The following is a 23,518-nucleotide window of genomic DNA, read 5'->3' as shown; positions in this document are numbered from 1 at the left end:
TTCAGATAGGGAAAATCTCCACCATAAAAGAAGACCTTTAAATGGTAATAACAGGAGCAGGCGGGGCTGACACTTAACCAGGAGTGAGGGGCACACTCAGGACTCACTGTTTACATGTGGAACAATACACCATATCAGGGATTGACACAGTTACAAAGGCACTACAGCCTAAAAACCGACCGGCCACTCCCTATTCTATTAATAAACTGGGTTTCACATGATAGAAACAACCCCGTATCTGTAACAATTCTATCAGAGGCGAAAAACAATGTGATACAACATGTTTGCTATTCTAAAAAGATTTCCCATCATCAGTAGATTAGTTTAGTGATCTGAGGGAATTATCTTCTAATCATCTGAGTCATTATTGACAGACCTTCAACAGAATCACTGTAGAGGGCATCAATAATGTAGGGCTCATTCATTATGTCACTGACTCACTGATCAGACAGTAACCATGCAGTATCATTTAAACGTGTCCCGCTGTCTTACTGTCAGGAAGTTTCTAGTAAAGTGCCGTCCTGTTGTTGGTTAGCCTACCTCATGCTCTGAATTCTCTTGTCCTCCACTCTTGCCCACTTTGCCAGACTTAGGAGTCTCCTGCAAGAAAAAAAAAAGTTCAAAGTACTGAAGTCAACTGGGCATTGCCAGAAAAGTAGGTTGACAACATCAGTGAGCAGTGTATCAATGAATGCCGCCGTGCAGGAATCCTTGCTAAATATAGCCTGCCTGCCCTCCCAGTCTCTGTTTGAATACACTGGCAGGTCTGCTGCTAGCTAGAAAACGGTACTTCAGAGTCAATAGCATTCACACGACCCGGGCTTTCAGCTTAAAAACGATACAAAGTGCTTACAGTTACACTTAGAAACACACACACAATGTCCGGGAAAACGTGTGTATTTAAAGTACACTGGCTTATCTCACTTCTGCACACGCTTTATTTAAATAAACGCTAACATGTTGGCAGGACAGCGGCTAGCTGGTGGTTGCTGCTGGTTGGCTAACGTTAGTGTGATGGGACACTGCGCTGATAGCGGTGTCTTCTTCTGAGGCCGGTTTATCAATACATACACTTAAAATGCACCTCATGCAAACTTTATTTCAAATCGTCATAACCTCTTCGGCAAATTTCTTAAAAACTCACCTTGTCTTTTTTGGTTTTATTCGGCATTGTGTAACCGTAGCCGCCCTTGCTCCCGTCTCGGATACTCCACAATCAAAACCTTGACAACTCTCAGGGCACCACACCGTAAGGCGGTTCAGCCCGTCCTCGGCCTGTGATTGGCTGCTGTCGGTCAGCTGACTGCAACGGCTCAGACTGACACGCTATTACGGCCTCATGATGACAGCTGCAGGCGTTGTTTGTGACATGGTGGGCCGCTCGTCATCCTTCAGATCCCATGATTCCGATACATTATTGTTGTTTTCGCTCATTTGCTCTCAGATATTTGAGTTGTGTGTGGGGAAATAGTCAAATTATAACTCCAAAGTTAAAAAGTGAACGTTGTAAAATATAATAATTTATTTTTTCTGTTACTGAATATCCCTCACATTCTTCTGAAGCTGGTTAAGTTAGTCTACTAACTTTACTGTGACAATACTTTATATAATTTCCAGTCTTCTTTACCTAACTTCTATTTTCCTCTGGCTGGTATACACCACTATGCCTCACAGTTTTCTAGAATATTTGACCAGCTTCATTTCAATGCAGCAGCAGTCACCCTTAGTGTTGCATTACTGCCATCTACTGGACTTTTACTGTCACTTACTTTGTCTGTTTTTCTCCCTGAATTGCACACATCAATTCCAATTTTCCCCCCAAAAAATAAAATTTTCTTTGTCTGTCTATAGGTAATATGCCAAAATGTCACACTGTCATTTTAAGGGACTAATAGAACAGAACTGAATAGAACAGAGCTATTATTGATGTTATTAGTATTTTTCCTGCTATGACAAAGCCAAAATGCCTGCTGTGAAAAGGTCCTATGTATATGAAGTGACTGCAGCTCTTTCTTGTAATGAATTCATTTCCTGTCTCTGCACCAGTGTCAGTGTATTGGCTTCAGATACTATTGTCTAGCCTGTCTGAACAATCTAGTGGGTGATTGTGACACAATGTCCTTGGAAGAATCAATTCATCTTATCTTTAATCAGTTACATATTACTATGTCCCAAAGGCTACCAAATATTCACATCACTATAGCTGCAGCTTGACAAATGTGTCAGTATTGTAATATTTGCTTATCAACCACAGTTCATGTCCTTGAATAAGTCTTTGCAATCCTGTCCTATGCTAGGTATTTGTGGAGTCAGCCACGGAGTCCCTGCCTGGTCAATGATACATGCACATGCCACAATTCACTTGCAGTAGAGCTAGACTAGTTGTCTTTACACCCCCTCCATGGCAGTTTGATTATCAGAGAGACAGTAAGGATGAACAAAACTTGACTTGTTAACAGGATAAATCTTTATTTATGGGTCCCACCCGTTTCAAGTACCAGTATGAATTTTGATATATATACAGTTAAAGTAAAAACACTCAAAGAACATTGATCATCAATCAATAAAAAAAACAAACACATTAAATAAAACTCAAGATACAAAAAGTGTCAACTTTTAAAATAAAGTTCTAAAAGGAATGAATCTGAACTGCATATGGTCCATGCCATATGAGGGGGAAAATAAAGTGAACTTGGTCAAAAAGGGGTTGAGGGAGGGACACTTCGGGTTCATTTACAACATTAAACTTTAAATTTTTTACAACACTACTTCTGAACGCTAGCAGGCAACAGAACCAGGCCTAGTCCACCTCCTCCATCCTGGATGTGTCGTCATCGTCTCCTTCAAGAGGGGGCATGTCCTCTGTGGGGGCAGAGGTGACATCATCTGGTGTCAGATCATCTTCATCAATACCTAAAAGACAAAGAAGGAGGCAGATTAAGAGTCAGTGAAAGTCAGGTTATTGTTTATTTAAAATCCCTTTATTGGCAGACGTTTGGCGCAGTGAACCGAAATAATTCATAGCTCATAGATTTGCAAGGAGCAAAGTTAAGAAAGAGCATTAAAGATTTACATTGGATCAACAAAGATACTCACCAAGACCCAGCTTGATCATTCTGTAGATGCGATTAGAGTGAGTCTGGGGGTCGTCCAAGGTGAATCCTGAGGAGAGCAGGGCAGTCTCAAAGAGCAGGATGACCAGATCCTTCACAGACTTGTCATTCTTATCGGCCTCGGCCTTTTGCCTCAGGGTCTCCACAATGGGGTGGTCAGGGTTGATCTCAAGGTGCTTTTTAGCTGCCATGTAGCCCATGGTGGAGTTGTCCCTCAGAGCCTGAGCCTTCATGATCCTCTCCATGTTGGCCGTCCAGCCGTAGGTGCTGGTGACGATGCAGCAGGGGGAGGAGACCAGGCGGTTGGATACCGTAACCTGCGGAGGTCACAAGAATTAATTTTCATCCTTATTAACGCAACAGTAGATTATACACAATATAGAGTCATACAACACCTCATGGGGTGTTTTAATGCCGTTTGACTTCTGCTCACCTTCTCCACCTTCTTCTCCAAGATGTCCTTCATGATCTTGCACAGGTTCTCGAACTGAGCCTTCTTCTCCTCCTGCTTCTTCTTCTCGTCGTCGTCCTCGGGCAGCTCCAGGCCTTCCTTGGTCACTGATACCAGGTTCTTGCCCTCAAACTCCTTCAGCTGCTGGACACAGTACTCATCGATGGGCTCGATCATGTAAATGACCTCAAGGCCGGCTTTGCGAAGGCGCTCCACGAAGGCAGAGTTAGCCACCTGGTCTTTGGTCTCACCTGAAATATAGGCATTGTAATGTGGTCACACGTTTACATAAAATCACGTTAATTAACTCCGTTCGCTTAATTTTAAATAGCTTTTTAATGTACATTAACAGCCCATAGATGGAGAGCATCCTCACCAGTGATGTAGTAGATGTGTTTCTGGTTGTCTTTCATGCGTGTAACATAGTCCTTCAGGGAAACCACCTCGTCTCCAGAAGCTGAGGTGTAGTAGCGCAGCAGCTCAGACAGTTTCTTCCTGTTTTGTGAATCCTCGTGGATGCCAAGCTGAAAGACAGAGAAAACTTAATGTCAGTAACACTCAGTTTAAAAGAAAGTTGCATCAGTAGACAACTGAGTTGACATTAAATTCTCACAAAAATTACATTATCGTTTCATTAACCGTACCAGTGTTAATGTAAAAACACTGATATTGTCTGGTCTATAAATTGTAACCACTGATAATCAGAGTGCCTCAGTTTAAACAGAAGATGGCAGTAAGGAGCTCAAAACAAGACTGAAAGCAGCTTTACAGTCGGGCAATATGGCCAACGGACAGATGGTTACTGTGTAAAAGGTCAGAGGAACAAAGGGTTATCATTAACTAAAACGTTGCACTGAAGCAAAAGCAAGCTCCATCCTGCTAACATAGAATAGACAACATTTTAACATGGTAGCAAACCAAGGCACAAGGTTTTAATGCAAGGTAGCTGCCATATGTTTGAGTGTGACAAGACCAGGGAAACAGCTTACACGGTGCAAAGTGAGGACACTGACCTTGATGTTCTTTGAGAACTGCTCGTAGTACTTTTTGTAGTTGTCCTTGTCCTCGGCGAGTTCAGTGAAGAGTTCCAGGCACTTCTTGACCAGGTTCTTGCGGATGACCTTCAGGATCTTGCTCTGCTGGAGCATCTCTCTGGAGATGTTCAGGGGCAGATCCTCAGAGTCCACCACACCCTTGATGAAGTCTAACAGGGAGGATAAAGACAGCCTGGTGAGCAATATATTAAAATTTCCAAGATTATATATTAGGATTATTTGATTTAGGAACCAAATGTATAAGCTAGTAGTTCCACAGTTGGGTTAATACTCACTGAGGTATTCGGGGATGAGCTCGTCGCAGTTGTCCATGATGAAGACCCTGCGCACGTACAGCTTGATGTTGTTCTTCTTCTTCTTGTTCTCGAAGAGGTCGAAGGGAGCGCGTCGAGGCACAAAGAGCAGGGCGCGGAATTCCAGCTGACCCTCTACTGAAAAGTGCTGTGGAAAAAATAGTGTATTAGGTCCGTTATAGGCTCAGTTTTCAAATGTAGTCATCTTACTAGTATTAGATAAGTCTAATATGGGCAAACTGTAAACTAGGAGACCTACCTTGACAGCCAGGTGGTCCTCCCAGTCGTTGGTGAGGCTCTTGTAGAACTCTCCATACTCCTCATTGGTGATGTCGTCGGGGTTACGGGTCCACAGGGGTTTGGTCTTGTTCAGCTCCTCCTGGTCAATGTACTTCTCCTTGATCTTCTTCTTCTTCTTCTTTTTGTCACAAGACTTGTCGTGGTCGTGGTCGTGCTCGTCGTCGGACCCAACATCCTCTATCTCGGGCTTGTCCTCGTCTTTCTCCTCGTCTTCATCCTTGTCTTTCTCCTTCTCCTCCTCCTCGGCCTCGTCGTCACTCACCTCCTTGTCGCGCTCTTTCTCAACCTGAATTAAAAAAACATGGCCGTGATTTTTGGATTAGTTCAATGACCCAGGTTTAACTTGCGTAAATTAGGTGGGAAATGTATTAAGATCATTTAAATGGCACTTACAAAGAGTGTGATGGGATAGCCAATGAACTGGGAGTGCTTCTTCACAATCTCTTTGATTCTTCGCTCCTCAATGTATTCTATCTGGTCTTCTTTCAAGTGTAGGATCACCTTGGTGCCACGCCCCATGGGCTCAGCTATGTGGGGAAAAGATGGGTCAGTGCAATTTACAGATAACCCTGGGCACCTCCTGTAGGTACCCCTACCAATAAAACCAAACTGTAAAGTGCAACAAAGTCATAGCTTTACATTACTTACAGTTGTCCACTTTAACTGTGAATGAGCCTCCAGCAGAGGATTCCCAGGCGTACTGCTCGTCATCGTTGTGTTTGGTTATGACCGTCACCTTCTCAGCCACCAGGTAGGCAGAGTAGAAACCCACACCAAACTGACCAATCATGGAGATGTCAGCTCCAGCCTGCAGAGCCTCCATGAAAGCCTTGGTGCCAGACTTGGCGATTGTGCCCAGATTGTTGATCAGGTCGGCCTTGGTCATGCCGATACCTGTGTCAATCAGGGTTAGGGTGCGTTCCTCTTTGTTAGGAATGACTTCGATTTTGAGGTCCTTGCCAGTGTCCAGCTTGCTAGGGTCAGTGAGACTCTCATATCGAATTTTGTCCAGAGCCTGCAGGAAAAAAAATAATTAAACGTTCTGACAGAAATAAAAAAAAAAATCTAATTACTCAATATCTGTCACTTCCCATTCCTTGATTATCAGCATATGCATAGACGTATTATAGCCACAACATATAAAACTTCCCTTAGAACAAGCTCAATTAACACCTTTAACACAACATGGGACTAAAACACAGCTTCAGAATAATAATATGACTAACTTACGTCTGAGGAGTTGGAGATGAGCTCCCTAAGGAAGATCTCTTTGTTGGAATAGAAAGTGTTGATGATCAGAGACATCAGCTGAGCAATCTCAGCCTGGAATGCAAAGGTCTCAGCCTCCTCCTCCATTGGTTGGTCGTGTAATTCAGGCATCTAAGCAGAGGGCGACAAATTCTTTTTTAGAATATGCATATATAATAAATGTTACATCCTACCAGCTGGTATTTGTCTCCCTAAATCACAGGCCTGCACACTTATTTCAATTATAGTACATAATTGCAATAACGAATAATGTTTTTACAGATTTACAGGCATGTTATGGAAGTGTGTGAGCGACCGTGTTCATCCGTCTGTAGATCGGCTGCAGCACGGTGACTCACTCCCCTGTCACATCCACAACACGCACTGCCAATCACCCTGGGGTAATCTCCAAAGTACTTAAAAGTTACACCTCACAATATAATACAATCCACACCACCACAAACTGCCAGCCGTGTATCCATCAATACGCTCCATCCCCTTTCAGCGCCACTATTAAAGCGCTGACCGGCAGTCAGTTGACAGTTATGTGTTATCTGAAATAGCAGCGAGGTATGCAGCAGTAATTATGACTTATGTGAGCGCACGTATTGTATGGCTTGTGCAGGCAGGTGGCGTGACAGACGGTCCAGCTCTGCTCACTGCTCCACCTGCCTATAATCCCTCCTGTCTGCGTCTGCGTCTGCCTTTACACAAGTTAGATACGATAATACACATTTTATATTCTGCAAATGCAATAAAAATGTATTGGCATGATAGAAGTGAACGTAGAAAGTTAAATGTACACAGCAGTTTATTTATATATATATTTAAATTGTCTTAAACTTGATGATTTCTAAGTTGCACAGCCAAGATAACAGTGATGGATTCCTGTATTTGAGCCCACACATTAAGATTATTAATGACAGTGTAGTTGTTTTCCTGTCTCCTTGTCTTGATTAGTTATTATAGGATCAGAGAGGCGCACATGGCTAGAATTGCATATCAGCATCAGCACAAATGACTCCACCTTCCGGTTCCTCGGCCGAAATGCAAGTTTCTAGAAGGTACCAAGAGGCGAACAGAACTCTCCAGCAGTTTCCATAGAAATCGAAAGCTCCTCCTATTAACCGTCTGAGGAGGTTTTGTGAATGATGGCCGAACACTGGATCATTATGGAGGGTGGCACGGACTTAAAAACAAAAAATCTGCCGGCAATGTCTCCGCTCAGCAAATCTGATTCAAGTTGTGCATCCACTTAACATAAGTCCTGCCTGACCAGTGCACCACTAATGCACCATGTGGCTGCTGTCTCCCAGCTTTGAGCAATGCGAAGGTAATGTGGGCGGGTTAGTTGCCAAGATAATGCTGGAAAAAAGTTTTGACATGTGAAAGTAACGCTGACATACCGGCGAAATAATGACTTTGTCACAAACCTTGACGGTAAATTGTCCAAAAACAAAAAAAAACGACAAGCATGTAGTAGTGGTCCTTAATAGTTACTGCCATTAAGTAACGGTATATTTTACACCATCTTCACTTTAGTCTTCATCATCTCCATGTCAGAGGTTGTCAAATAGCAGCCTCGATGGAAAACACCTGAGCTTTAAATTAGCTATATAATAACAAAGCTAATATTAGCTAACACAATGTTAAAGTGTTTAATATTATATTTTTATCAGTTACCATCTCCGTTGTCCGTTATTATGATATAAAACATGTTGAAATTATTTACCTTGGTCCTCAGTGTGTCGAAATTGAAATGTGTCGCTTGTAAGTCGCAGTCGACCCGGATAGTGAGCTGTGTAGTGCGGACGGGGGGGTAGCTGGGCAGCTTTAGTACCTTTACAGACTGTTCGAGAAATCCTGACCTGAGCTTCCAGAACAATCCTCCTCGCTACAGCCCGACGGTGGTCGCTGACAGGCCCGCTGGTCTGCCAATCATTATGTGTGTACACGCCTTACTGTGCTCTCTTGGACGGAGGGGGCGGGAATAGAGGGGAGGGGGAGGATGAGCCGGGCGGAGCCGGGTGGTCAAACTCTGCCTCTGATTGGCTGGGGCTCGTTGGCTTCGTTGATTGGTTGGTTAAGTTTGGGATACTAGAATTAACCATGCTGTGTTCACAGAAAATTCCAGAAGATCTAGGCTAATAAAATAAAGGATTAACTTGATGAATGTTTTACACCTGTATTATGAATGTCCCTTTACAGTCAGTATTAGATGGTAAGAACAAATAAAGTGATTCAATTCATCATGCAATAGACTCAATAAGAAAGATCGGTCTTATTTCTAAATACATTTTATTACAAATGTGATTGCATTTCATAAAAAATTTAACAGTTACAAAAAGAGGCATAAGTCAAATTTCCAGTGACTTTATATTACTCTTAATGGTTGTCAGTAGTTTTATATAAGCAGTTTATACAATGTAGACTAAGCCACACTGTGGCGTACATTCATTCCATTAATTTGCTTGTATTGACGAGTTTATACTGTTTAAGAGATGGGAATTGTGTTAAAATTATACGTCTATTTGAAGAAGCAATATAACTTAAAAAAATAAAAATTAAGAAAGCAGTAAAGAGTCTACTACATATTTTAGTCAACTTCCTCCATTCTTGATGTGTCCTCATCTCCTTCCAAGACTGGCATATCTTCATCAGTGGGCTGAATGATGTCCTCAACAGCAGAATCGTCATCATCAATGCCTGTGAATGACAATGCAGCCATTAGCAACCAAAGCCACTTATTAATGTATCATAAGCATATTCATTCCTGTAATGTCTGTCATGTCAGTAGTCAGGGAGAATAAAACATACCAAGACCAAGCTTGATCATTCTGTAGATGCGGTTGGCGTGTGTCTGTGGGTCCTCCAGTGTGAATCCCGAAGACAACAGGGCAGTCTCGAACAGGAGGATGACCAGGTCCTTCACAGCCTTATCATTCTTGTCAGCCTCTGCCTTCTCCCTCAAGGTCTCAACGATTGGATGCGAAGGGTTGATCTCAAGGTGCTTCTTAGCTGTCATGTAGCCCATGGTGGAGTTATCTCTAAGGGCCTGAGACTTCATGATCCTCTCCATGTTAGCTGTCCAGCCGTAGGTGCTGGTGACAATGCAGCATGGGGAACTCACCAAACGGTTGGAGACTGTGACCTGTCAGTAATGAAATGCTGTATTATCGTCACGCTCAAACAAAATTTACCATACCATATTAGCATAATAATACTGGAACATTAAAATAGATGAGATCATTTTTCTGCCATTACCTTTTCAATCTTCTTGTCCAGGATGTCTTTCATGATCTTGCAAAGGTTTTCAAATTTATTTTTGAGCTCTTCCTGCTTCTTCTTCTCGTCGTCATCCTCAGGCAGCTCCAGGCCTTCCTTGGTCACTGATACCAGGTTCTTGCCATCATACTCCTTCAACTGCTGGACACAGTACTCATCGATGGGCTCGATCATGTAAATGACCTCAAGGCCGGCTTTGCGAAGGCGCTCCACGAAGGCAGAGTTAGCCACCTGGTCTTTGGTCTCACCTGCGAAAGTTAATACAAATTCATTGAATCAATATGCTAATTATAACTATATCACTTTTGAGAAGACATTTAAGCAAAAGTATTAAAAGAAAAGAATGGAAATTGAGTTCAATAGCTAACCAGTGATGTAGTAGATGTGTTTCTGGTTGTCTTTCATGCGTGTAACATAGTCCTTCAGGGAAATCATCTCGTCTCCAGAAGCTGAGGTGTAGTAGCGCAGCAGCTCAGACAGTTTCTTCCTGTTCTGAGAGTCTTCATGGATGCCAAGCTGAAACATGAAATGATGTACTATTAATACTGAACATCAAGCATGAAAAAAGTCTGAGGGGTTAGTGAATTAAATACAGATGGATCAGCCTACCTTGATGTTCTTTGAGAACTGCTCGTAGTACTTTTTGTAGTTGTCCTTGTCCTCGGCGAGTTCAGTGAAGAGTTCCAGGCACTTCTTGACCAGGTTCTTGCGGATGACCTTCAGGATCTTGCTCTGCTGCAGCATCTCTCTGGAGATGTTCAGGGGCAGATCCTCAGAGTCCACCACACCCTTGATGAAGTCTAAACAGAGAAGATTAAGACTGTTTATCTTCCAAAGGCGGAGTAAGTTATTTATTAAAGTTAAAAACACAATAATCGTAATAATGATTTTGATTTATGAGCGCTAGAAGGCATATAAGCTGTTAATATCTTAATTCAGTGGTACTCACTGAGGTATTCAGGGATGAGCTCGTCGCAGTTGTCCATGATGAAGACCCTGCGCACGTACAGCTTGATGTTGTTCTTCTTCTTCTTGTTTTCAAAGAGGTCGAATGAAGCCCTTCTGGGTACGAAGAGCAAGGCACGGAACTCCAACTGACCCTCTACTGAGAAATGCTGCAGAGAGAAGAATGAAATATTAGTTTATTAGCTTAAAAAACATTACATTAAGTGATGATAAAAGTTGCAAAGAGGTAGTTAGGTGGCACTTTAGTGGCATCAGTACATTAGCTTACCTTGACAGCCAGGTGGTCCTCCCAGTCGTTGGTGAGACTCTTGTAGAACTCTCCATACTCCTCATTGGTGATGTCGTCGGGGTTACGGGTCCAGATTGGCTTGGTCTTGTTCAGCTCCTGAGCATCCATGTACTTTTCCTTGACCTTCTTCTTCCTCTTGTTCTTGCCATCCTTTGTGTCCTCATCCTCGTCGGAACCCACGTCCTCAATCTTAGGTTTATCGTTGTTCTCGGCAGCTTCTTTCTCAACTTCCTCTTCCTTCTCTCCCTCTTCAAGGTCCACTTCCTTCTCCTTTGTCTTCTCAACCTTGAATATAGGAAAATTGTGTCAATATCATCTGTTATTTTTAGGTTTTTAGATGTCAAATTCTTACTGCTAATGGAAGTTAGAACTTACAAAAAGTGTAATAGGGTAGCCAATGAACTGTGAGTGCTTCTTCACAACTTCCTTGACGCGTTTCTCCTCACAGTATTCTGTCTGATCTTCTTTGAGGTGAAGGATCACTTTTGTGCCTCTGCCAATGGACTCTCCTAAAAGATGATGAGAGCAGTAATGAGTCAAATCATATTAATTATGCAAATTGTTGAATAGAGTATTATATCAGTTCAGGAGAATCATGTAAATCAGTCTTACCAGGGTCAGTTTTAACTGTGAATGAGCCTCCAGCTGCAGACTCCCACACGTACTGCTCGTCATCGTTGTGTTTGGTTATGACTGTCACCTTGTCAGCTACCAGGTAGGCAGAGTAGAAACCCACACCAAACTGACCAATCATGGAGATGTCAGCTCCAGCCTGCAGAGCCTCCATGAAAGCCTTGGTGCCAGACTTGGCGATTGTGCCCAGATTGTTGATCAGGTCGGCCTTGGTCATGCCGATACCTGTGTCAATCAGGGTTAGGGTGCGAGTGACCAGGTCAGGCCTGATTTCAATCTTCAGATCCTTGCAGGACTCAAGTCTGCTGGGGTCTGTCAAGCTTTCATATCTGATTTTGTCCAAGGCCTGTCCAGAAAAGAAAAGCTTGTTAATATAGTGACTTTTGCATACATGTATGGGCTGCTTACATTTGAATAGCAAAGGAAGGTATGGTAAAGTTCTGATACTTACATCTGAGGAGTTGGAGATGAGCTCTCTAAGGAAGATCTCTTTGTTTGAGTAGAAGGTGTTAATAATAAGGGACATAAGCTGAGCAATCTCAGCCTGGAAGGCAAAGGTCTCCACCTCCTCCTCCGTAACGTGTCCAGCTTTCTCAGGCATCTATAGGAAATTACATATTTATTAGGTTTAATCAAATAATTTAATAAAATCTCATTCTGGATTCATAATTAAGCTTCTCATGTTTAAGCTTACTCATTTCTTCTAAAAATAAAAATGTGTTAAAAAATGATGTGTTAGATTATCTTGAAAATACTTCCCTGATTTTATATATGAAAGCTCTATGTGCCATTTGTTAAAGACAGCCTCATGGCTTGAAGGGGGTAGCTATTGCTGATGGTAGATGAACACATGTTCCTTCTGTCAATCACTTGCCATGTGGACAATGGGTGGAGTTCTGATGCTTTCCCCAACCCCCAAAAGTTGTTATTCAACACCTTCATGTTAAAGGAAGGAATTGGAGCTAAAAATTCAAAGATGGAATAAAACTAGATCTGATTTTTAACTACAGACCACTAATGATCTATTATCTTTATTCATGTGTAGGGCATTTGTATTTTAAACAAAAAATATATAAATCTGCCTTGCAGCAACGTTTCTTCAGGTCCTTTAAGTTAAAAAACTATCATGGTTAAAATATGCCTTATTAAAGTTGGTATCTATGTGATTCCATTGTATTCAATCAATGCCCCAAATATTATAATGTTTTCTGTTTTTCTTTTCTTTACTCTGCACCAAGATGTGAAACTGCTGTATCTGCTATTTGTGCCAGCCAGTTTTCTTGCTCACCCGCCATTGCTCACACTGAGGGTCACCCTGCTTGCCATGTGCTCCTTGCATGTTACAGGATTACTAGGATACTAATGGTAAAGAGGCTATTCTGCCACACTACAAATAACTAATATTACACTTCTAAAAGAAGTGTACTTTTAATTATATTTCTGCAGTTTTATCATTTGTTTCATTTTTATGTATTCTAATTTGTATCAAGTATTCATGCTAGTCCTTTTTTTAATTTAAATTAAATGCAAAAACAGCTGTATTTGTTTTTAGGTGTTCCAGTCTTACCTTGAATATCTTTTTCTACAGTCACTTCTTGGAGATAGTCGTCAAATGTATCTCTGAGCTTGATTTCTCTTCTCGAAGAGCTCCAAATGTGTGCTTCGCTGCTGCTCCTGTTGGGGAGTAAGTCTCTCTTGGTGAGTTCAACTGAGTTTTCTATGCAGACCCCACGACACGCCGGTGTCTTTTTATACTTAAGGGGTGGTTTCTCGAAGCTCCCATTCAGAAGCTTCCAGAAGATACGTTCACTACAGTGAGGGGGGTGTTAAAGAAAGGCTGGGAAAGGGGGTGTTGGTGAGTGAGACACCAGAACCCTAAAGTTAATGTGCCCTTATAGGGCTGCAGAGTCACAAGGAGTGCCTGTCACTCACACTGAGAGCTTTCCTGATAGCTTGTCTAGCTGTTAGGCCCCATACCCCCCTGTAAGCGTCACAGCTGTGCAGTGCCTTTGCTATCAGCTGCTGTCGTGGTACCTCATGGGATATAGACACAGACACACACACATACCATAGGGCTTCCTATGGACAGCAGGCCCATTTCTTTTTTTGGCATGCAAGATTGGGGTGAATTCAAAGGTTTCACATATGTGAAGCAGCTGGACAGACCACGGCAACTCATATATCTTACAGACGAGATAAGAAGAAGAGATACACATTAAAAGAATTTGCTCCTGGGATTCTTTGTGAGCTGTACATGAATTGATTTCATGTTTTAAAACAGGATTAATGTTAATAAACTTTGTTATAGCAGTTTTAGAAACTAAATCTTGGTACAAGGTCCACCAACAGGACCTTTGCAGACACATTTTGTGGTCTTCATCACCGGATGGACTTTGCAAACAGAATCAGTTGTGTTAACATGAAGATGTTTCAACGTTTATTGTACACAATTACAGACATTAATTTTTTGGGATAATTATTAGGCCCTGGTCCGATTATCAATCACAATGCTAAGGCGAATTTGGATTCAAAAGTTCAGAAGTGTTGCTTCTCCCTTGCGGCTTTTACATGTGTTGTGGCTAATTTAAATAATGTATTTAAAATGCACTTGCACTATAATAAATGACTTTCAGTGTCATGATTAGTGAGAAATACTGTGAAAACATAGCAGTATTTTTCAGTTGAAGGAAACATTACTAGAACAGTTTTGTAATATGGTTGTTAAAATGTAACATGAGTCAAAACACAGGTGATACATGGCCTTGGGAACACAGGGAATAGTAATTACATAAAATTATGATTAGCAAATTTGCAAAACATACAGTACAGCCAGGAGGGAAAACGTACAGGCCCACCAGCATACTGTAGTTCAAACCCCTCATCCTCCATAACACTTGTAATTTACCATAAACAACTCACACACAGAGGTTTTCTAATGTGGGATTACACAGTAGATAAAACCTTTCATAAAATAGAAGACTAGAATTCTCTGGTCCAGTGTGGGTGTCAGTGACTTCAGCTGACCAGAGGATGGCAGTGTATCTCACTTGCTGCTACAGATCTGTTATGTAATCGAAATGTTTCCAGTTGATGGCAGAGACTACTAGAAGCTGACAGTCCATGTAACTGAGAAACATGGAGAACTGCCGCAATCACTGTAAGATGATATTTTCTGAGGTAGAGAACCAGATCCCCCATAGTTTAAATAGTTTGCTAAGATGCTGAGTCCATGCATGTTTGAAATGCACAGTGATAAAAAAAAGAATGTTCCTGGAATTAAGAGCTGGATGATGGAGGTGCATATCCTGGGATGTCCATGACATCCTTATTTTAATAATATGATTACAGCAAAGTCTGTGAGTTTCAGTCTCCTGTCTATGAGAACTTTGCATGTTCTGTGTCCACATGGATTTATTTTAGTTGTATTTACTTTAGTGTTTTTCTGCATTTTGCACTTTTTTTCTCTGGGGAAAGAGAAATACACAATTTAAGTAAATCTAAATACATCCATACAAACATAACCTGAACGTTGCCTGATTTATAATTATAATAGAGTTAAAATACATTGCAGCTGTTCAGTTTACGGCTGTTTTTATGAAAAAACGGTATTAAATAGGAGCAATTTGTCTGTCATTAGTCTGTTATGTGCGTGATATGGCGTTGGACGCTGCTTTCTACACTATACACTGTTTATTTTTCCAGTTTTGTCTCACATGACTTTGTACGCATGGCTGCAGGACTTCAACGGTACAACGCATGCGCTGTGGCTAACATCCGGGGCTGGGACAAGGATGAACGCCAATTTCCAAGATGGCGGCGGAGGGAGGAGGGAAGGAGATGAACGAAATTAAAACTCAATTCACCACACGAGAAGGCGTCTACAAACTCCTCACTCACTCCGAATACAGCCGCCCGAACAGGGTGCCTTTCAACTCACAGGGCTCCAACCCCGTCAAGGTCTCCTTCGTCAATGTAAACGACCAGTCCGGCAACGGCGACAGGATCTGTTTCAATGTGGGCCGGGAACTCTACTTTTATATCTACAAAGGCGTGAGAAAGGTAAACAGTGTGGACTGCAGCGACAAAGCCCGCGCTGTCCGGGAGCAGCCCATTGATTTGGCGTCTTCAAACGTGTTGCGCCCTGGCTGTCAACTCTGTGAGCTCCTGTCATTGAAGTGCGCAGATTGTCAAGACAAGGCCATGTAGCAGACCTAGCTGAGTTAGGAGCTAATTAGCATTCTCAGCTAACATCGCCACAGTAGTTGTTTTTGCCTCGGTGAGACTTGTGTGCACTTCAGGGTCCGCCAGTTGTTTGAGTTCTCGGTCAGTGACAAGCTGCGACATGAGTTTCTTTCTTCCAGGGAACGGGCAAAAGGCTGGTCGTATCCAGTCTTATGGTGTGTTTGTTTATCTTCTTTACGTGGTTAAAGCCACATATGAGTGGCAAGTTGTCAACAGTGCTCGCCAGCGGGGTGAACTCAGGCCTTTTCTCTGTGACAGAACTCAGTGTGGACATTGTGACAGTGGTGTTGAAGAGAGAGTGTGTCGTGTGTGTGTGTGTTGTGTGTGTGTGCTGTGTGTGTGTGTGTGTTCCTCCACTGTCAGGGTTCGGATGTGATGCAGTGTGGTCCACTGTTGTTGGTTGTACACAGTGGTGATGTCATTGCAGCAAGCAAGCCACGTTTGTTCTTGTTTAGCAGGGATGGTGACTGACAGTGGTGGTCATGCTGATGATGGTGGTTGTCTCTGATGCAGCGACTGAATGTGCAGTCTAACAATGGCAGCCTCGCCTCTCCATGAGAACGCTGTTATTTCTCCAGTTCAGGTGCTCTCACAGTCCCACGGCATAGTGGAGGGGCAAACAACAACATGAGAGCAAGTTGTAATCATTTAAAATCTTTTTGGATTCAATGCAGACTCCCAGGGTGGGGAATTAACTTTTTAACACAGTATTAATGTTATTCCAGTATTGTTTTTAATGCAGATAATTACCTAATTATGAAGTATTTCTGCGTTTTTGATGATTCATTTCTAGAGAAAGGTCATATAATACAGCAGAATGGAAATATGATATGTGTGCTTGCTGTTTGAATAACTTTAACTTTAACTTTTGTTTTAACCGCAGCCAGTTTTGCACCTGTATTTGCACTAAGCCTTACTGTATATTGATTATGCATTTTGGAAGCAGCCAGTATAGTTAGTCAAATATGGGCTCATCTTCCAGTAAAAAGTTTTACACTTCAAATACATTCAGCGCAGATGACTTGGTAATTGCTATGGCGAACCCACAGTACTTTGTGATAGTCGGACTGAAGGCTGAGACGCCAGAAGAAGGTGTTGCTTATGTTGGTGACGTTGGAGGTTCGCTCAAATTGTACACAATAACTCACTGCGACTGCATCTTCTTTTTACCCTTCCTCACTTGTACTATTTCAAAGTGGTCCGTTAATTAAAAAAAAAAAAAAGAGGAAATAACGTCCATGTCTGGAAGCAGAGCTGACGTCAAATAATGAGTTAGCACGATCACTTACATCTAAGGCTTCTTTGCAGCTCTGATAGCACATCGAATGACAGCGGGTCGGAAAACACGGACTGTTATCTGTTCAATTAAAGTCAGAGAAGGGCAACAGAAGTATAAGAGTCTTGCTGTCTGATTATTAATGGGGATTATTGGAAAAACTGTGTGTGGCCCATACGCTTATCTCAATAGGTGGGGAAACACTGCATCTCCTTTTATTCAGCCTGTCTCCTCTGGTGTGTCTTGCCTCTAATTTTGATGTTAGACAATCACTTCCCCCCCGAGTTGTGGGTACAAAGTGTTTACTGTCGTACATACAGCCAGTAGTCTAGGCCCAAATTATGTGTTTGATTTAATTGCTATTGTGCGGATTTTCATTGAGCTCCTGAGCTCAACTGGCAAATTATAAAGCCTGCCAGAGATCCTTATTTTATTTAGAGCTGCCTCGTTTTAACACTGACACATAATAGCTACATCCTCTAACCTTTCTCTCTGCCTCCTTTTACTGCATACAAATAGTTTCAGTGGTTAGGCACGAAACTGTCACAAATACCACATTTCCTGTCAGGTTAGCAGCTCTGTCCATCAGGTCTGTATTGTCACTTCCCTTTCAGACCTGCTACAGGTTTAGCTAATTGTCTTGTCTACTTGCACACAGAATGATTGATGATAATGACTATGGTCATTCTTTTTGAGTTCACAGGAGTCAAACTTGTGTCAAGCGGTACGGAAAAAATCGACGACCATGGGAAAATTAACATTTTAATTTTATCAGAACGTCAGTGTGTCATGTTTGGTTGAAATTGAGTTGTCAACCACCTGTTGGAAGACAAACTAAACAGTTAACCCATATTGTCTGGCTAGGCTGGTCTTCCTCTCTATTTCTGGATAATGACTTTCCATGTGTCACATTTCATTATTATCATGCACTGGGGACATTGGGTTGGCACTTTATAGACACCAACAAAGAGTAGGTGGCAGACAATAATAATTAAAATGTTGAAAGAGTTTCTTCTTTTTAAAAAGAGCTATTTTTCTGTAGACTAAAAGTGAAAATCGACCAAATTTCTGCTGTTCTCATCTGGGATAAGTTGTCCCTTGGTGGTGTTTGACAGAATCCAATGTAATTTATAGGCTGGGTGTCCTCTACTGTGACTGCAGTATAAATGGATTATGTGTCTATCTTCACATACAAGAACCCTTTGGAGAAAAGCTGTGAGATAAACATAAGTGCTGAGTTGTAGCTGTAAGTATTAGAGGTCACCTTGGAGGATAGGCGGTGTCTGAAATATAGTTAATACGCAGTTATTTGGATTAGGCATTTTGAGCAAAGAATATTGTAGCCAAGTAAATGTCCATCACAAGTGTCTTTTCTAAGCAGTGTCAAAAAAAAACACAACTCATTTCTGTGTATTTCTTTTTGTTGTAGGCTGCCGATCTTAGTAAGCCCATAGACAAGAGGATATACAAAGGAACGCAGCCCACGTGTCATGACTTCAACCCCCTCACGGCTACGGCAGAAAGCGTCTCCCTGCTGGTGGGCTTCTCAGCGGGCCAGGTGCAGCTCATAGACCCAATAAAGAAGGAGACCAGCAAACTCTTCAATGAAGAGGTGGGTTCCAGTCAGCGTTATGCTTAGGCCAAATAACAGAAGATGACTTTCATCATACTAACAATTAGTAAAATAATGGAATGACCAGCTCACCTGTATCTTTGTTTTTTCTCTTTCTCTGTGTCTCTGTCCCTCTCCCCCCAGAGACTTATAGACAAGTCACGAGTAACGTGTGTACGATGGGTTCCTGGTTCGGAGAGCCTGTTTTTGGTGGCTCACTCCAGTGGCAGCATGTATTTGTACAACGTGGAAAACACCTGTGGCACCACGGCACCTCACTACCAGCTCCTGAAGCAGGGTGAAAACTACGCTGTGCACACCTGCAAGAGCAAGTCCGCTCGCAACCCGTTACTGCGCTGGACCGTGGGTGAAGGGGCGCTCAATGAGTTCGCCTTCTCCCCAGACGGCAAGTTTCTGGCTTGCGCGAGCCAGGACGGCTTCCTGCGGGTATTTGGCTTCGACGCTGCAGAGCTCCATGGAACAATGAAGAGCTACTTCGGTGGCTTACTGTGCGTGTGCTGGAGCCCGGATGGACGATATATTGTGGCGGGAGGGGAGGACGACCTGGTGACTGTGTGGTCATTTTCGGACTGCAGAGTAATTGCTCGGGGGCACGGCCACAAGTCGTGGGTGAGTGTGGTGGCATTTGACCACTGTACCACCAGCGTGGAGGACGGGGACCCCCCTGCTGAGTTCAGCGGTAGTGACGAGGAATTCCATGAGCAGATTAACTTTGGTGCGGGCAGAGACAGAGCTAACAGCGCTCATTCTCGGCTTTCTAAGAGAAACTCTACAGACAGTAGGCCAGTTAGTGTGACCTACAGATTTGGCTCAGTTGGCCAGGATACCCAGATGTGTCTGTGGGACCTAACAGAGGACATTCTCTTCCCTCACCTCCCTTTGTCCCGCACTAGAACTCACACTAATGTTATGAGTGCCACAAGCCCTCCAGCCACTGGACAAACTACTACTACTACTACTACTACTAATACTACTACTACTACTACTACTGTATCCACCACTAATCCCAGTGGCACCAATGGTAAAGACAATGCGAGCAATAGTAGCACCAGTGGCAACCCAGCTAACTCCCTCCCAGGCACGCTGCCTCGGTCCAACAGCTTGCCACACTCCTCCGCCCCAACCGGGGGCAGCACCCCCAACAGTCACGCAGGCAGCAACAGCAGCAGCACCAAGGGCAACAGCATCATCGACAGCGCTTTCATCGCCACCGGCGTCAGCAAGTTTGCGACTCTGTCGTTGCACGACTCGCGCAAGGAGCGCCACGAGAAGGACCACAAGCGAAACCACAGCATGGGTCACATCAGCAGCAAGAGCAGCGACAAGCTCAACCAGCTCAGCTCATCGCGGACGGCGAAGACTGAAGTAGCTAAGACTCTGGGCACCACGCTGTGCCCGCGCATGGAGGACGTGCCGCTGCTCGAGCCGCTGGTGTGCAAGAAGATCGCTCACGAGAGACTCACTGTGTTAATCTTCCTTGAGGACTGTCTGGTAACAGCCTGTCAGGAGGGTTTCGTTTGCACATGGGCTAGGCCTGGGAAAGTGGTGAGTGACAGGCCTCTCGAGGATACTGTCATGTGACACCCCTTAACTTGCATTGTCTCGAGCACAGGCATTGTGTGTGTGTGTGCGTGTGTGTGTGTGTATGTATGCTGTTGTGCGCAGCCATAGGTTTTGTTTTTGGTAATTTGGTTACCGCAAGATTTATACTCAAACCCCAGCATTTTGAATGGTTTTATAGCACATCTTCTCCGACAGTAAACCTCGCGGCCTCACTGCTATTCTGCCTCTTTTTAATACATTGAAGTAACACTGTTGTTTGTTATCAATGTGTGTTATCTTTCTCTCCACAGGGATTGCTATCATCTCAAAACAACCCAGCCAACTCCCCCAGTGGAACAGTAGTATAGCCCCAGTGCTGGTGCTGCTAATGACAGCTCCATGCAACAGAGACGGGGATGACCAAGGCCAAGGCCCTGCAGCGCTTCTTCACACACTGTCACACACCACATGACCTCCAGTGTCACCTTCATTCTCATCACTACAACCACCCAGCTCTCTTTGTGTTACTGCTCATGGTTAGATAACCGAAGTTGGCCAAGCCAGGGTTGGAATACTTGACCCCCCCTTTTGGTCTGGGGGTTAAAAAGGGTGCTATCGGAAGTAAGAGTGCAAGCTTTAAATCGTCCAGGAGGTTTATGGGAGGGGTTGACTGGCTCATGGTCATATCAAGTTGCGTCTAGTCGTGAAAATAATAAACTCTAGTACCCAGTCCTTTGTGCCTGTAGATCTTCAAAGACTAGACCCGCTGTAAGCATTGTGGTAATGCCTCAACCTAACCTTTTGTATGGGTTTAATTCGGACATATTTTTCCTATATTTAGTTTTTTCAAATGTCCTCACTGATAAAGGGAACAAGATGAGGGATTGATTTGGAGCAGCAGCATATCCCCAATGCCAAGTCTCTTTCATTTGTCACTTCCTGGGCGATCCCTTGTGCAGCCCCAGTCCTCTCTGGACCACCCGTTCAAGAGATACTGTAGGGTTTTTTTTTTTTACTTCCTTTACAACTATTTTAATCAGAGGTATCACACTTTATAGTGAATTTGCACAGATTTACTTTCATTCTTGTTTCTTTTGTTTTCCCATTTTTGAGTTCATGATGGTGGAACACAAGCGAAATATTTTGAAGACTCTCTTTGGAAGCACTTGTTGGGGGTGGGGGGGGACAGCTTGTTATTGCCCTCTGTCTCAACGCTGGATGCTGCAATCATAGTTTTTTATATGGAGAAAAATTGTTTGCACTTAATAGTTTGTTAGAGGAGAATGGCTTTACATTTTTGGAGTGTGTAAGGACTCCTTGACAAGGTTGAAATATAAATAGAATTAAAAAACCTTTGTATCTATTGAACATTTATTTTAATATTGTTTCAGATTAAATGGGCTCTGTATTATATGTAAATATTGTACTTCAATGATTTATGGGTGAAATGATCATTATTACATTAGTTCAAAGATCCTCATTTCAGAAAATAGTGATATTTCTAATACAGAAATCTATACATAATATTAAAATGAATCTTGAATATGCAGGTGAAAATGTTTCTTTTCTGTTGTACATAAAGAGAATTCAGGTGTATTTTTATTAATGAAACGTTTGGTATAGGACATGTCTATGAAATCCTATTATCTAACAGGTAGTGCTGAATGCTAGCTAGCCTGTCGCTGCAGATTCCTTTTACAACATAGGCAGATAGACGCAGACGCAGCGGTCTAATTCAGCCATCACTCCGAGCTCAGGTAAACCACAGGAAGACTAACGCCGGCATAGTTCCCCTCACTAGTCTCATCCATAAACGTGTGTGAATTCACTTTAACTAACAAATAAGACTGACGACCATGTTCTGCAGACAGGGCTGAAATCTGTAAGTCCTGCCGTTGTGAGTAATAATCACTGAACTGATGCTGAACTTGTGAACAAACATTTGACACTGTGTTGAATACCAACTGACTAATGTCAGCACTTGATGGAATAAATGCTTGAGGTGAGCGTGTTTTTCAAGCACCCACATAGGAAGACTGAGGATTTTAACAGTGGGAGCGTTTGCCTCCATGTGACGCCTAATTAAAACAGCTTTGACAGATTACATGTTCCCTTTGTGTTGCTTTTGAGTGCATTGTACTCACCACATGAATGAATATCTTCATGTAGCCTAGTCTGAGTGCGAGAAGTCTAGCTGGGAATATACCATCATGCTTGCCTCCACATGAGGCCAGAGGTCAGGATCAGCACGCAGCATTAATGTAATTGGTATCCTACTGACAGAATGGACAACCAATCACTGACTCCGACCCACTTCCTGTCATACGCTTCCATTAAAGTGCCATTTAGCTCAGCCAATGCATGCCAGCAGTACAACATTTGCCCTGTAATTCTATTACGCGGAAGTGGAACGATTGCTGATGTTTCTTTTTGATAATACTGGTATTAAATCAGATCTGCCAGGTCATTTCCTGACATGATTAAGAATTACAGAAGTGGAAATGTAGGCCCAATGCTGATCCAAACATATCATGTGGAGTATATCTGACAGTATGAATGAGAGAACGAGGTGAATACAGTGAGCGCATTCACATGCAAGGTTTCTCTGAGTCAGTAGGAGGTAGAGTTATTAAAGGCCCTGCCACAGATGTCTTCAGCTATCAGCTAATTAGACCTCCGCTCTCGAGCCATGCTGGATATTAGATGAGATATTAAACCAAAGTCCATGTATTAAAAACCTGCACACCCACACAGATGTTTTGACTTATTCTGGTTGATCGGACCTCTGCGGCTGAGCTATTTTGGGAATTACATGAGATCGCAGAAATCCATATCCTGCTGATACAAAAGGTAACTTAACAGGAGACTGAGGAAGATGTTAGTCATGCACAGTTGGTAAAAACCCATTTAGTCCTGAGAATAGGTCTAATCTGGCAAATATGAAAACACTTATCTGAGTGGACCGAGGCTGTGTAAGACCTTTAATAAAAATGTAAAAGGGGATACAGTACCACAAAAAGACACTTCAACATGTCACAGTGGTCTGAGAAGCAATATATATATAGCATAAATATTAAAATGAATGGTGGCTGAAGACATTCAGCTGCGGATTTTATCAATGCTACGTTCCTATTGAACTTAAAGTGTATGTATACTATTACGTTACTAAACTGACCAGAAACAGCCATTCAG

General features: G+C 42.7%; 3 protein-coding genes across 7 annotated transcripts in view; 1 reads left to right on the top strand and 2 right to left on the bottom strand.

Annotated features, from left to right (window-relative positions):
• Positions 1–1,273, bottom strand: part of ppp2r5cb (protein phosphatase 2, regulatory subunit B', gamma b) — a 24,357-nt gene extending 23,084 nt beyond the window's left edge. For 2 of the 3 annotated variants that reach the window (XM_035678573.1, XM_035678572.1), the window contains exons 1-2: positions 1,145–1,273; positions 541–600 (exon numbers count right to left, since the gene is read on the bottom strand). In XM_035678573.1, coding sequence (XP_035534466.1) covers positions 541–600; positions 1,145–1,171 — 87 coding nt within the window. In that variant the 5' untranslated portion in view covers positions 1,172–1,273. The remainder of the gene's footprint in view (positions 1–540; positions 601–1,144) is intronic. The other variant, XM_035678571.1, reaches the window with a different exon arrangement.
• A 1,171-nt stretch (positions 1,274–2,444) lies between these two features.
• hsp90aa1.2 (heat shock protein 90, alpha (cytosolic), class A member 1, tandem duplicate 2) lies at positions 2,445–13,470 on the bottom strand. Of its 3 annotated transcripts, XM_035678296.1 has the most exons (12): positions 13,201–13,470; positions 12,085–12,234; positions 11,807–11,979; positions 5,861–6,054; positions 5,606–5,739; positions 5,172–5,498; positions 4,895–5,060; positions 4,578–4,768; positions 3,941–4,088; positions 3,547–3,815; positions 3,097–3,430; positions 2,445–2,913 (listed from the first exon to the last, which is right to left on the bottom strand). In XM_035678296.1, exons 2-12 carry the CDS (start codon positions 12,232–12,234, stop codon positions 2,801–2,803), a joined length of 2,199 nt encoding a protein of 732 aa, XP_035534189.1. In that variant the 5' UTR covers positions 13,201–13,470; the 3' UTR covers positions 2,445–2,800. The 3 variants fall into 3 exon arrangements, with proteins under 3 accessions (XP_035534189.1, XP_035534190.1, XP_035534191.1); XM_035678297.1 differs by lacking the exons at positions 11,807–11,979; positions 12,085–12,234; positions 13,201–13,470 and adding exons at positions 6,443–6,592; positions 8,193–8,343 and having other exon boundaries at positions 5,861–6,227; XM_035678298.1 differs by lacking the exons at positions 2,445–2,913; positions 3,097–3,430; positions 3,547–3,815; ... (4 more) ...; positions 5,606–5,739; positions 5,861–6,054 and adding exons at positions 8,742–9,166; positions 9,278–9,611; positions 9,725–9,993; ... (3 more) ...; positions 10,980–11,285; positions 11,376–11,509 and having other exon boundaries at positions 11,613–11,979; positions 13,201–13,442.
• Positions 13,471–15,405: 1,935 nt separating this feature from the next.
• On the top strand, positions 15,406–22,447 carry wdr20b (WD repeat domain 20b). Its single transcript, XM_035678800.1, has 4 exons — positions 15,406–15,692; positions 18,581–18,763; positions 18,908–20,329; positions 20,638–22,447. Exons 1-4 carry the CDS (start codon positions 15,444–15,446, stop codon positions 20,692–20,694), a joined length of 1,911 nt encoding a protein of 636 aa, XP_035534693.1. The 5' UTR covers positions 15,406–15,443; the 3' UTR covers positions 20,695–22,447.
• The last annotated feature ends 1,071 nt before the right edge of the window (positions 22,448–23,518 follow it).

The sequence above is a fragment of the Morone saxatilis genome, unplaced genomic scaffold (genome assembly GCF_004916995.1).
Source record: "Morone saxatilis isolate NCDOM2014 unplaced genomic scaffold, NCSU_SB_2.0 Contig7, whole genome shotgun sequence".
NCBI lineage: Eukaryota > Metazoa > Chordata > Actinopteri > Moronidae > Morone > Morone saxatilis.
The sequence above is the reverse complement of the archived record's forward strand: the minus strand, read 5'-3'. Positions and strand labels throughout refer to the sequence as shown.